General features: G+C 35.6%; 1 protein-coding gene across 1 annotated transcript in view; it reads right to left on the bottom strand.

Annotated features, from left to right (window-relative positions):
* The window catches only part of DEX1 (defective in exine formation protein (DEX1)), a 320259-nt gene that overhangs the window by 130568 nt on the left and 175635 nt on the right, over positions 1-14056 (bottom strand). Inside the window, exon 9 of the mRNA XM_089441661.1 lies at positions 129-385. Within this exon, the coding sequence (XP_089297787.1) occupies positions 129-385 (257 nt within the window). The remainder of the gene's footprint in view (positions 1-128; positions 386-14056) is intronic.

Here is a 14056-nt window from a genome sequence, read left to right as displayed (position 1 = left end):
ATTTTAATTCCCTATCTCATAGTTCTTAGAATGCTTGTTTTACTTAACGTTGAAATGGGAAAGGCATGGAGGGCAATATGAAAATTAAGGAGAAAAATAGGGAGAAGGGAGGAGCTTCAATATCTTACCATGGTGATCTAAAACATAAAAGAAGCCAAATGAAGTTCCCACAAGAATGTCCAAATAACCATCACCATCCAGATCAACCACTGAAGGAGAAGAGTAGATATGGGCACGGAAGGTTCCAGAGTCTGTGCTAAGATCCAGTTGAGTGCTCCACTTAACTTGTTTGGTATCAAGATTAAAAACCACAATTGCACCAGCAACATATTTAGTAACATCTATACCACCCAATTCTGCTGAATGTGCAGGGTTGTCATAATACCTGTCAAACAGTATATGAAATCTTAGTATAAACATAAAAAGAAAGCTTAGTAAAATCGATCTCAAAACAGGGCTAAAACATCATGCTTATATAGGTATTACAAGTGACGATAGACACCCCATTTTTCTGAATATTGATATAAACTAAATTATATTGATCTAGCACATTCAAACCAGTTAAGAAAGCTAAAATTACATCAAATTACCAAAATAAAACCTGAACATGCTTCAGCTCTATTTCAAAACATGAGATATAACTCTATATACTTATCACTCCCTTCTAAATCCTGGTGTGCAATTTAAATAGTTTGTGACTTACATTTTCATGGCCCTTGAATACTAAAAAAATTCTGTCAAGCTATAGCAGAAATGGGAGACCAGTCATTTACAACAGGTTCATCTGAGGAACATGCACCACTGGCAAGAAGAAATCAAGAAGTGTTTGCACCAATTAAATATTGTAAATAAATCACAGTTCCTGCTGGTATAGATGGTCTGAAAAGAAGACAATTAAAGACTTAATGGGCATTAACCCTAGAATAAGATAAGATAATTTTATCAATGTCCACAAGTGCGAAGAAGTGCAAGTCAACGGGACTAGTCACTAGGTAATAAAAGATCTAATGACTGTTACCTACCACAACGTGTTGAATTTTCTACAAGAATGCTTAGTAGAAACCAATTTTCTGATATGATAATTACTTCCTAATGATTTCCAATCAATTTATCTTATGCTGCTTATATCATTGAGCAATTATACACAAAAAATCTCAACAATAATGCAATGAAAACAGTAGGATCATAAAGAGACAGTCATGCACAATAAAAAACAAATTTTCCCTAGGACACCCAAACTTGGGAGAAACCCCAGCAAATTTTCTTCTTGGGTAAGTTGTTTTCCAGCAAGATTCATAATTACATAAATTGTCTAGAAATCGTGCCTAAAACCAAGTCCAAGACACCAGTCAAACTTGGTCAAATACCAGCCAGTCAACGCTGGTCAAACCACCCAAGAACAGAAAAGTCAATGCTGGTCAACTGTCAATAATAAATATTTCAGCCCTGCAGTCTGCTCGGACCTGCAGTCAAAGGCCTTAGGTCAACTCTGCCTGTGATCAATGATCTGCAGTCAAATCCGCACCGCGATCAACAATAAATTTGGTCAAAGTCAAACTCGGTCAAATTTCAGAAAACTCGGTCAACTGCATCCTCTTATCTGTTCCTTTCTGTGGCTTCTTTAGAAGACAATGTTATGTGTTGTGGTTGGTCGAAATGAGGATGTCATATACATATATATACTTGTCAAATGCAAAGGATTTGACCAAGGATCACAACCTTTGAAGGTGGGGCCTATTTCCATACATTTTAGTATGGGTCTTGGGAGGGGCAACCTATGGGATAATTACTAGACCAAAAGACAACAATGGGACAAAGACCCACTCTCACTTCAATCAGTGTCCCCTGCGCTTTATGGACTTTCACCCATGGGAGGAGTCCCAATATGAAGGAAATCACTTATAATGATGATGTCAATAATAGGGTATGAAGTGATTCCAAAGGCCCATTCAAGGAGAGACTCAATTAAGGGCTCAATGATTTTTAAGAAGCTAAAGGCTTTGCAAGGACATAGGAGGAAACTCAAGACTTAGGGTTTGAGATCTTCAATGATGATGAGTATCCCTAAGGTAAAGGCTTTCAAGATGATATAGGACCTCAAGAAACTTTATGAGATGATTAGACACCTTGAATAGGCCATGCTATCCTAGAGAGACCTAACTAGGGCTTATGCTAGACCCAGGGATTTTAGGAAAAACGGAGGAAGTAATTCCTCCAAAGTGCTCTCTAGGTCAAGGTAAGGCAGAAGAAAGGGCCTAGTAAGATTTATTCCTTCAGATACTATGTTCGTATGACCCTCAAGAAGACCACCTTCTCCAAGGGAAACCAACTAGGTTTTTCCTCCAAAAGCAAACCTAGAACATAAGATTTTTGGAGAATTGACTGTGAAAATTCCACCAAACATTGAGATCCTCTAGAGGAAACACCAGTGCAGGTTTCTATCCAAGCAGATTTGAAAAATTCATCCCCTAAAGAATTTCGCAGGGTGCCCTGCTAGACTGTCTAGGAAGAGGGACCAAAATTTCAAAGGGAAGAAAAGAGGGAGGAGGGAAGGTTGATCACCAATCTTTCTTGGACCAGTGCATATTCCTTGGGCTATGGAGTCAATGATGATTCAAGATTTTCCAAACTCATCTTCAAGGAAGTAAAAGGATGATGCCCTAGCAATCACTCTTCAACAATTACCTACCTTTTCATGGAAGAAGAACAAAATCCCATCCACTAGCGGCATTCATCTATTGACATGCAATGAGTGACATGCGCAATTTACAACCAAATAACATTTTACAATGATATTCAAACAACTAGGGCACAAGAGAATTAACTTAGTTGCAATAATTCCACACATTAGACATTATTCCAATAAAATTTTCAACAAAATAGTACTAACAAGATGACAAGAGATATATCCAACAATAGAAAAGAAGTAGCTCCAAGATAGATCAAGATTTTAGCCTCCAAAGATATCGAAATGCATCAAATAATCTCCAAGCATCCAAGAGAAAAGTATGAAATTCGTACAAGAGAGAAGTTCCAAGCAATGATGATGATCTCTCACAATGAGAATCATCTCTATTTATATGCATCCAATCTAATTCGATTAGTCTAATTTTCCCCTAACATTATTTCAGTGTTCCACGAGGACACACCCCCCAGGGTGGGGGACGCGCTTCCTCACTCCTGGGACGTGGAAACCCCTGGGGAAACGTTTCCCCACGTCCCCCCCTTTTTGGGGAAACTCTCTAGGGCTTATATACGTCCCCCTTGTGCGTATCCCCACTCTCACGTTTCCCCGTCGTGGAAGCTCAGTGGAACATTGCATTATTTTAATGTGCAAAATAACAAGGCCTTGATGACAAGCCTGCCATGTACCTAATAAAGTGATGAAGAAGCCATCTATAAGTGAGCTAAAATGATGAAATCATGATGTAGAAGGTCCATTGGAGGGCCTCATTGAGTCTTGTTGCACACGTTTTACCAAAGTTCCAAGGAAGCAAATGTACCAATTTTTTTCAAGGATCAACATCATCAAGCCATCAGTAGTCATTGTAAACCCATTATGCAAAATTTGTAATGTAAATGATGCTAGTAAGATAGTGTATGTATGTAACAACCTAGGTAATCCTATTACTTTGGCGAAAATTTCATCCTAGGAGGTTTTAGGTCTCACTGACTCATCTGTGTTTCTAAACACAGATGGTCGGAAGAGTTTTCCCTCCAACCTCACCCCAAAGCTAGAGTGGAATTTATCGTCAAAGTCTTAGGTGAGTCCAAGTGTTTTAGTCGAGTCCTATGTAAAAGTGATTTGGGAATAATTTAAGCTAATTGACTAAATTATTTTATTACAAATCACTTGGTCTGCTAGATCATGTTGTGTTAGAGAATTGGGTAATTAATTGAGAGTCTATAACAAATGGATATTCCCCCTTTGAGGGTTGAATTATATAAAATCTTAGGTAAAAAAATTTAGTGCATGCTTCCTCATACTTAGACACCATGGCTAAAATATTTGATGGTGGAAAAAATATTTAATCCCCTCATGTGTCAATTAATTAATTTTTTTGGAAAAAATAAAATTAACCCTAAGCCAAGAAATTAATTAATTAGAGTCAAAATTAAAGTCCTAGAAAAATTAAATTCTTCAAGTGGAAAAATTCGTAGGTCTTGAAAGAATTAATTTTTGGAGGCCCCCCACCAAGGGAGTATTGGAAATTTCAAGAAAAATTGGACCCTTGGGCCATGGTGATCAAGTCAAAGTTAATTTTTTGAGGAAATTAGCTCAAAATAATTATTTTTGAGCTAATAAAATAAATTTTGTAGGTCCCCCACCAAGGGAATATTGGAAATTTCAAGAAAAATTGGACCCTTGGGCCATTGTGATCAAGTCAAAGTTAATTTTTTGAGGAAATTAGCTCAAAATAATTATTTTTGAGCTAATAAAAAAGGGGTTTAATGAGAAATTCGAAAATTCCTCAAAAATAATTATTTCAACGGCAGAGATTAAAAGATCTTCAAAGATTTATCAACAGAAGAGATTATTTTGACGCAGATCAAGCCAACTAGCTGTTATTTCCACTTCGAGGATTAATCTATAAATTGAGAGTCATTTGTGTCTCAATCCATTTGATGTTTGGCTAATGTAATTCTCCAGAAAAGCTAATGTAAAGTTATTGTCCCGCCATGAATGTTTTTTGAATCATAATAAAGAGTTTGGGGTGCAGTTCATGGTGTCTATTGTCTACTAATTTGTGGTATGTGCTAGGTATAGTGTAACGACCAAAAGTCGTAGACGCAGCGGAAATATTAAAATATTTCGTAGACAAAGACATGCATCGTAGGACAGTAATTGTAATTGTATATTGAATAAAAGAATTGATGTAGGATGAGTACAAATGAGAATGAGGGTCCTATATATATAGCCAGGTAAGTACCCTTTCACAAACAGGCATGTCTCTAAGACATGCCTTTTCATTATTAACTAACTAATCATTAGTTAATTTACTTTATTTATTATTATATTTATATTATTATGATGATTATTTATTATCTATTTTTATTTATTTGTACATAGTTTATATTCATAACATTGCCTTCCTCAAAAAGGTTTGTCCTCAAAGCTTACTGATGAAGAATCGAATCTCTTCTGTCGTTCAGAATATCTTCTTGTTCTGAGCTTTTATCTTTGTTGATACAAGACGATATGATGTTCTGAGCGATAGACAGAATTGTCTTACCGAAAATGGATTGGACCATCCTAAATTAATCTTCTAGGGAATCTTTTGATCCTTGAAGATATGTGGTGAATAATTATCATATGACCGGATTGAGCTCACTTCAATATTCTTTGAAACATAAGTTTGTTTATGTTCTGCGTGATATAGATTTGTAGATTGATTAAGGTGTCTACTCTTGTGATTCAGATGTAGATAAGGAATTTTTCTTGTTTGAACTTCCTTAAACGTTTTTATGGCAGTTTCCTGATTTCCATCAGGCATTGTTGTTGTTGACTTAACTATTGAATCCTTATTTGGTGTCTCCTCTATTTGAACGACAACCTCTGAGTACGTTTTTACTTCAATAGGGTTTGGATTTGCCTGAACTACGAGATTAGTGGTATTGATGTTTGTTTCTTCAGTTTGGACTGTTACATCTGGAGATTTTGATGCTTCCTTTGTGACAAGTTCTTTGAACCTATTCATCAATGATTTATTTTCGTCCTTAAGTTTTTTAATTTGTTTGAGCAGATTTTGATTATGATTTTTGAGACGTAAGCATTCCTCATTCTCTGAGTCAACTTTATTTTGGCCTTCACGCTTCTCGTCTTTTAAACACTTGATTTGTTCTACTAATGTTTGGTTAAGGTTCTTTAAACATAAATTTTCTTCTTCTTGTTCTAATCAACGCTTCTTGAGTTCCTTCTTTGATGCTTGAGCTTTCTTGACTTGTTCAAGTAGTTTTTCTTAGTGAACTCTGAGGTGCGAAATTACTTTGTCTTTGCTGCAAATGACTTCTTCAAGCTCTTTTTGCTTCTTTGATATTGTTTTTTTGTTATCTTGAAACATCAAGTTTGAGATATCCTCAAGGTCTTCTAATGAAGATTTATTGATTTTGATTTACTTGTTATGTCTGGAAACATGACCATCTTCCCTTTACAAGGAAACGTCAAAACTTGTTTGTTTATGTTTATTAACATGAATGTACCCATATCCTTAAACCAAGGCTGACCGAGTATGATGTCAGTGTTTTTATCCGTCCTTGCAACATGAAATTGAGATATGTAGTCATAATGACCTATTGCCACTTGTAGATCACTAATTTTATACTCGTTTTGGTCAAAAATGTTTTTCTTTACACCAATGCTTAGCTCTGGAATTAATAATTGATTTGCCAAGTTGATGTTGATATAATTTTTATCACTGCTTGGGCTGATGGCGACATTAATTTCTCTTCCTTTGACACTTCCTTTTAATGTAATTACTCTGTGATCTATAACTGAAAGACCATTACAGGAAAACCTTTCTTCCTTCATCATTTTAGAATTGAGCTCCATCATTTCTTTTTCAATGATTGATCCCATTTGTTTTGTTGAAATGACTTAAAGTATTATATTTAAAGTTCCTTTGGACTTTGTACTTCAAGCCTCCTTTATAAGTGTCTTTTTAATATATATTTTTTTATAATTCTTAAAAACTCTTTTAATCCAATTTCCTATTATCCTTAATATTTCAAAACTCCTTTGTATTCTTTTTATATAATTCTACTTACGTTTTTTTTCCTTTTGTACTTTAAAAACAATATTTAAATATTGTTTCAATTGACTTCTTTTAAATATCTTATTGTCCTTTGTAATTATTTTTTAAATTTCATATAAGTTTTTAAACTTTAATTCAACTTCACTCTTAATTGATATTTTTTCCTTACGTAACCTTTTATAATAATAACCGTTTTGTACTTGTATATATTTCAATAATTTTATGACTTGAATTTTTCTTTAAATACCCCTTTATAATATAATACTTCTCTTTATATATCTTTTATTTATAATATTTTTTTTTCTTTTTGAAAAGTTACAACCCTAGTGAAATTCACCTTTGGTGTATATTATAAAATATATGTTCACTTATGTACTTTTGAGTTGGTTAATGTTCTCCACTTAAAAAGTAGAACTTACCATTCATCTAAAGAAATTTTGCATTCCCTTTGTTTTTCTTTTACTTTTTAAATACCATGGACAATTACCATGGGTTGGTTTTTAAAACCTTCGTTAACGTTTTCCACATAAAAAATAAAACTTACCATTCACATAAAGAGATTTTGTATTCTTTTTGTTTTTCTTTTACTTTTAAAATACCATGAGAAATTACCATGGGTTGGTCTCTAAAACCTCCGCTAACATGTTTTCCACGTAAAAGTAAAACTTACCATTCACATAAAGAGGTTTTGTATTCCTTTTGTTTTTCTTTTACTTTTAAAATCTCATGGGCAATTACCATGAGTTTCGAAAACCCACGGGCTTGTCAACCACTTAATGAAGAATCAAGATAATATTATTTACTCTTCCTTCTATTATGTATAGTTCTAAATATATTTGGAAAGATTCCCTCTTAACTTTATCATGCACTTTTTATCAATAATGTAGAACCTTTTTATATATATGAATGTTTTCCTTCAAAATTTACATCGAACTATATTTATTTATTTATTTTTTAAATCTTTTCTATTTTTTAATATTTATATCTACTTCTTTTAATTTATGTTTTTTCTTTGACTATCGAACAAGGTTGACGATAGGTTGATGGTCAAAGGCCGGATCATATGTAGCTCTGATACCAATGTAACGACCAAAAGTCGTATACCAACCAGAAATATTAAAATACTTCGTAGACAAAGACATGCATCGTAAGACAATAATTGTAATTGTATATTAAATAAAAGAATTGATGTAGGACGAGTACAAATGAGAATGAGCGTAAGATTCCCTCTTAACTTTATCATGCACTTTTTATGAATGTTCTCCTTCAAAATTTACATCGGATTATATTTATTTATTTATTTTTTAAATCTTTTTATTTTTTTAATATTTATATGTACTTCTTTTAATTTATGTTTTTCTTTGACTATCGTATTTTTTTCCTCCTCTTTTTGTTTTTGTTTAATGGCCAAAGCCTTGAATGACGAAACCGACGGAATGGAGAATCTCCAAGACTGGTGTAGCGAAGACAACAACAAGGTTGATGATAGGTTGATGGCCAAAGGCCGAATCAGATGTAGCTCTGATACCAATGTAATGACCAAAAGTTGTATACGCAGCGGAAATATTAAAATACTTCATAGACAAAGACATGCATCGTAGGACAGTAATTGTAATTATATATTGAATAAAAGAATTGATGTAGGATGAGTACAAATGAGAATGAGGGTCCTGCATATATAGCCAGGTAAGTACCCTTTCACAAACAGGCATGTCTCTAAGACATGCCTTTTCATTATTAACTAACTAATCATTACTTAATTTACTTTTTTTATTATTATATTTATATTATTATGATTATTATTTATTATCTATTTTTATTTATTTTTACATAATTTATGTTCATAACATACAAGCATTCCTATATTGTGTTTAAATTCTAATTAAATCATTATTTCATTGTAGATGGTAGGAACACTCTATTGATTGTAGAAATTTAATGATCTGCACCCCAACCCCAGTTTACAATTTTGCAAGTGTTTATTTGATCCAACCCACATGTTTTGTCATGCTGATATAATTTTCAGTATGCATTCATTGTAAACATTTAATGAGTGCTTCTACTATTTTTCACATTTCCTAATAGTTGTAATTAAATTAAAATTTATGCAAGCATTTAAGCATGAGAGACACTTATTTTTGGTCAAGGTGACCCCAGAAAAACCCCACAGCCTTTTGGGGAAAACCAATCTTCAAAGGAGGATTTTATTGCTTATGAAATTACAAAACAAGTACAAAAATTCACTGTACTTATCTCCCTCTTTCTGTTGTAGCATTTATTACAAATTTTGGAAATTTGTGCCCACTGAACAATTCAGATTTTCAGCAAATTTCATGCCCAGAATTTCTATAAATTCCCAACTCAGCTCCTAGGAAATCGTGCCTAGAAATTTGCCTCGGATTTTGTGTTGTAGCTGCCTTGATTTATGCACTGAATTTGTGAGAGGCTGTCTCAGTTTCCGTGTTGGTCTTCTCCCTCGAAATTCGCACAAAACAGTGGTTTTTATCCCAAAATTCGTGCCTCGAATTTCAGGCCTGACAGCAACAAAACCCTCCTCAATTTTCGTGTAGGATTGCACCTCGAAACATATGCTACATACCTCAAACTTTGTGCCTGTTTGCCTCAAAATGCATGCCTATTGTAGTTTCCCTCATCCTCGAAAATTGTGTTGTTTGCTCTCCTTCTCCTAGAAATTTGAGCTCCTTCTTTGGCTGCAATTTCTCCTCTCCTCTCCTCCTCTCCTTCTCTCAAGTGTAAAGTGAGGAATGAGCCTCCCTTTTATCCTTTTGTCTTTTGGACAAGATTGAATCCCTAACCCTAAGATTCAATGGTTGAGATTTAGTATTCAAATCCTAAGATGTGTGGTTGACATCACTTTTCCCAAATGACCTCCTTCATACATTGGCCCCATTACTTAAAAGCCTCCTAGTACCTTTTTCAAGTTGTATACCTTTTTCTAATTTTCTCATAAAGTGATTTTCTCAACTCACTTTAATATTAGAAAAGTGAACTTAGTACTTTACACATAAAGTCACTTTATAAAGTGCAAGTGACTTTAATATTACAAAAGTACACTTCATACTTTACAAATAAAGTCACTTTATAAAGTACAAGTGACTTTAATATTAGAAAAGTACACTTCGTACTTTACACATAAAGTCACTTTATAAAGTGCAAGTGACTAAGTACATGGTACACCACTTTTAAGTATCTCTTCCATCCATGACATTAATATAACTCATAAATGGCACCAAGTCAAAAGTCATTAATGTGTCTACTAGGCTAAAAGCGATAAATGTCTACTAACACCTCTCCTTGGTATTATTTTCAACACTCCCTCTTACCAAGGAAGGTGTTGCTCACCACTCCCATCCTGTCTCAGAAAAAGACATGCTTGCCTCTTGGTAAACACTGAATGTTTGCTACCTACTCAACAATAGATATATATTCAAGCTTTACAGCCCTTCATTGAACCCAGTGTCTGATGAAGTGGTATCTAATCTCTATATGCTTTGACCGGTCGTGAAATCCTGGATTCTCAGAGAGTTTAATACAACTCTGGTTGTCACAGTAAATCATAGTTATCTCAGCATCTGTCCAAATAGTCCATGAAGCATCGTGCGAAGCCATAATGCCTCGCATCTTGCCTAGCTAGCTGCCATGTACTTTGCCTCTATGCTACTCAACGCCATTGACTTATGTTTCCTACTAAACCATGACACAATTGTTGAGCCCAATGAGAAACGACATCCGGAAGTGCTCTGATGCAGAAGCATTCAGCCCAAGGAAAATCATTGTAAATGGTAGACATAGGGGGTCATGCATTTTAGGAAATAGTTTTCCTAAGTCTCAAGTCAATGTAATATTTAGGATTTTAAGTGTGCTTTAATTAGATAATGGGAGAATATATAAATACTCTCAAAATAAATAAATGAAAACATGAGTGGTAGAAGTCAAGTCCAACTCTTAAATAGTTCCATGATTCTAGGAACAAGAGAGAGCTTTTAGGCATTAAATAGGAAGCTGATAAGAAGACTTTTCTGTTTTAAAACAGAGGAAAAGATGGAATGGATAAAGTCTCAAGGAGACTTATCTGCCACATATGTATGCATGCATGTAGAGCTTTAGGTTTTTGTTAGAGGATTAATCGGACCCTCCAATGATCCAATCCAATGCATTCTTATAAATAAGTGAACTTGCGCGTTCAACAGAGGAGGCCACGAATAGCAGAAATCAGGTTTGTGTGTGTGAGCGAGACCGAAGAGTCTCGAATGTAATCTGTGTTTTACATTAATATATATAGAGAGCTTATTTCCTGTCTGTGTCAGTATGTATTGAAGTATTTCATGAATGATATACTATGAATTCGTAGGCTCTGTACAGGTATAGACAGAATTCTGAAGGATGCAGAGGGAGAGCACGATTCTGAAGAATCGAAATGGATCATTGAATCCATTAGAGCTCTACAAGAAGGATAGAGATCAAAGGAGTGTGAGGAGTTTAAGCTCAGAAGGAAGAGTAAGCTGCGAATGAGGAGAGGGTCGTAACCTTTGAAGAACCCAAAGAGCCGTAGAAGCCATTGAAAATGGCGTAAAATAATTAAAAGAAATTACAGAGAAGTGAAGTATTAACGCTTAGCAACCGTTGGATCGGAGAAGATCAACGGCTAAGATCAAATCGGGAAGGCGAACTATTGCATCGACATGTAGAAAGAGGAGTCGGGCATTGAGGTTGAGCGATATGCAATAGCGCGACTAAATCCCAACCATCGGATCGCAGATCAGATCGACAGTCAAGATCTGATCGCAAATCGCGTATCAGTGCTGGCGAAGATCGGAGGGGTCGGCATTCCGAGGAATGGACCCGCCGATAGTTATGAATGCGGGTGCATATAAATGTTGAAGTCCGGGTATGTATTCTGGAGCATGGTTTTCATGGGTTTTCCCGTGTATTATGTATCTATGTTGCCCGAAGGGTTAAGGCTTGGATGTCGATATGTAAGGCTCCCGATAGAAATAAAAGCGCCGATAAAGTTTTATGGTGTGGTCCAATGTAAGTCCATGGTTTTAAAGGCTTAGTGCCTAAAGTGCGCTTCCAATAGGCTTTGTGGGCCATAACCCATAGGCCTCAGAATCAATTATTTAAAGGAAAGGGATTTTGATTAAACCCCAAAATCTCATTTCCATCATTTGGTATCAGAGCCAAGTTTGTAATCTGTAAGGGGAACTTTTGAAGTTCTGGAAGATTGTAGCATTCCAACAAAGGCTTGGAGTAGGCAGGAATAGAGAATTCCTTAAAGGAAAGAAAAAGAAAGATTGTTTAGTGCAAGTTCTGAAGGAAAGAGGACATGGAAACCAACTAGAGGACAATCCATTCAAAGTGCAGAAGAATGGGTGAAACAAGATCATGCTGAGATCTTGAAGGTGAGGTAATGTGTTCTGTTTTAAATTAAGAATGTGTGTTTTTATACTAATGCACAGGTGACATTAAGAGAAGCTGTGAGAGAAGAACCAAGTGAGTTCTTGAAGACAGAGTAAGGAGAATACTCTAAAAGGAGAAGTGGCAATGAACCTGAAGAATCGAACAAGAGATTGGACAGAGAGGACAACTGAAGTGTTCTCAAGCGAGAGTGAGAGGTTGCAGAAGCCTAGAAGGAGCAAAGGTGTTGCTCAAGAGAAGGTTCCAAACAAAGGACCGTGCTTACCAAAAAACTGAGTGAGGAGAGCTTAGTGAGGTAATATTGCAGCCAGGAGGACTAGTTGTTGCAGAGGCTTGTTGCAGAGGAGCTCATGAAGAAAGAAGAGAAGAAGATGACTATTGATAGTCATAGCAGAGGTTTAGAGAGAAGCCACAGCAGAGGATATAAGAAAGAAGATGCCAAAGCAAATGGCAAGAGGATGAGTAAAGAAGAAATTGACCAGGAAGTTGCAGAATTAAAAGAACAACTCAATGCATTAAGGAGAATGCTTGAGGAAAGCCAAAGACTAGGTTGGGTCTTAAGGAAGAAGCTAGTGGAATGGTATGAGATGCAGAGAAGGCTACAGCAAAAGCAAGTAAAGTGGCTGAAGGAAAAAGTCAAGGAAGTTGAGTTAGAAATGGAAGAATCCATTTGTGAACCAGAACAAGGAGAATTTCTAGGAGAAAGTGAAAATGAAGACTTGAAGACTGAAACTTCAAGTGAGACCAAAGGGTCTAATGATTTTAAAACTGAAAATTTATGTATGATTGCAGGGGAATCAAGTGACGGACAATTGGCTAATATTGTCATGAAGAAGGAAAAAGACCAGCATAATCAAAATTCTATTCTGGAAGAAGATGAGGTAGATAAATCTCATATACAGCTGAAGAAAGATGTCAAGCAACCAAGTGAAGGGCTTGAAGAGATTGAAGAGGAGACAATCGCAGAATTTCTGAATCATATGAATGATTTAGAACATCAAGGAGCTATGATGGCTGAACCATCAAGTGAGACCATGGGGTCTTATATTTTTAAAACTGATAGTTTGTGTATGATGGCAGATATTGCAGGAGAAAAGCAACCATTTGAGGATATCTTCAGAGGAGATAAACAGCAAGGGAATGAAGGCAAACTTGAGCAAGAGACTATGTTAGCTAAAAACATAGTAAAGGATCATCAATTCACTATGATGATAGGCACAGTGGAGATAGCCATGGAAACTGTGGAGACAGACAGTAGGGAAGAAGGACATCTACTGAAAGATGTTAAAAAGGAGGAACCCTATGCAAAGGATTTAACCTTGGGAAAAGGAACACTAACAAAAGAGTGTTTTGAAGAGGATGGACAGTCTTTTGAAGATGTCGAAAGTTTGGAGGAGTACTCTAAGAGAATAGAGTATAATGGAGAAGACCTCTTGAATGAGGGAAGTAGTGATTTGCTACTGCAGAAAGACCTTAAGATTACAAGGGTCAAAGGAAGACAGTATTTTAATATTGTAACACAGCATGTGAAGGATGAAGCTGGAAGAAGAGAGCATTATGATGAACTGCTTGCCAAGTGTGAAGAAGAGATTAAACTGCTGGAGAAACTGGTGAGAGAACCTGACGGTAGAACAGAAGCTACAGTTAAAGTTTCTGAGGAAGAAGATGGGTCTCAAGTAGCCATGGAGACAGGAATATGCAATAATTTGTTTGCAGGATAATTAAAAAGCATTAATGAGTATGAGTATGTGATCAGAGAGATTGAGCAGAGGTTGTTTGAAGATGGTAAAGAGGCGGTAGGAATCAAACAATTTCAAAGTGAAGATAACCAGCAGCAGGTTAAAGGAGGAGAAGTTCACTACTGT

The sequence above is a fragment of the Pinus tabuliformis genome, chromosome 9 (genome assembly GCF_031772625.1).
Source record: "Pinus tabuliformis cultivar Carrire ecotype Pingquan chromosome 9, CPIR1, whole genome shotgun sequence".
NCBI lineage: Eukaryota > Viridiplantae > Streptophyta > Pinopsida > Pinales > Pinaceae > Pinus > Pinus tabuliformis.
Note: the sequence above shows the minus strand (reverse complement) of the source record. Positions and strands in the feature narration are given on the sequence as shown.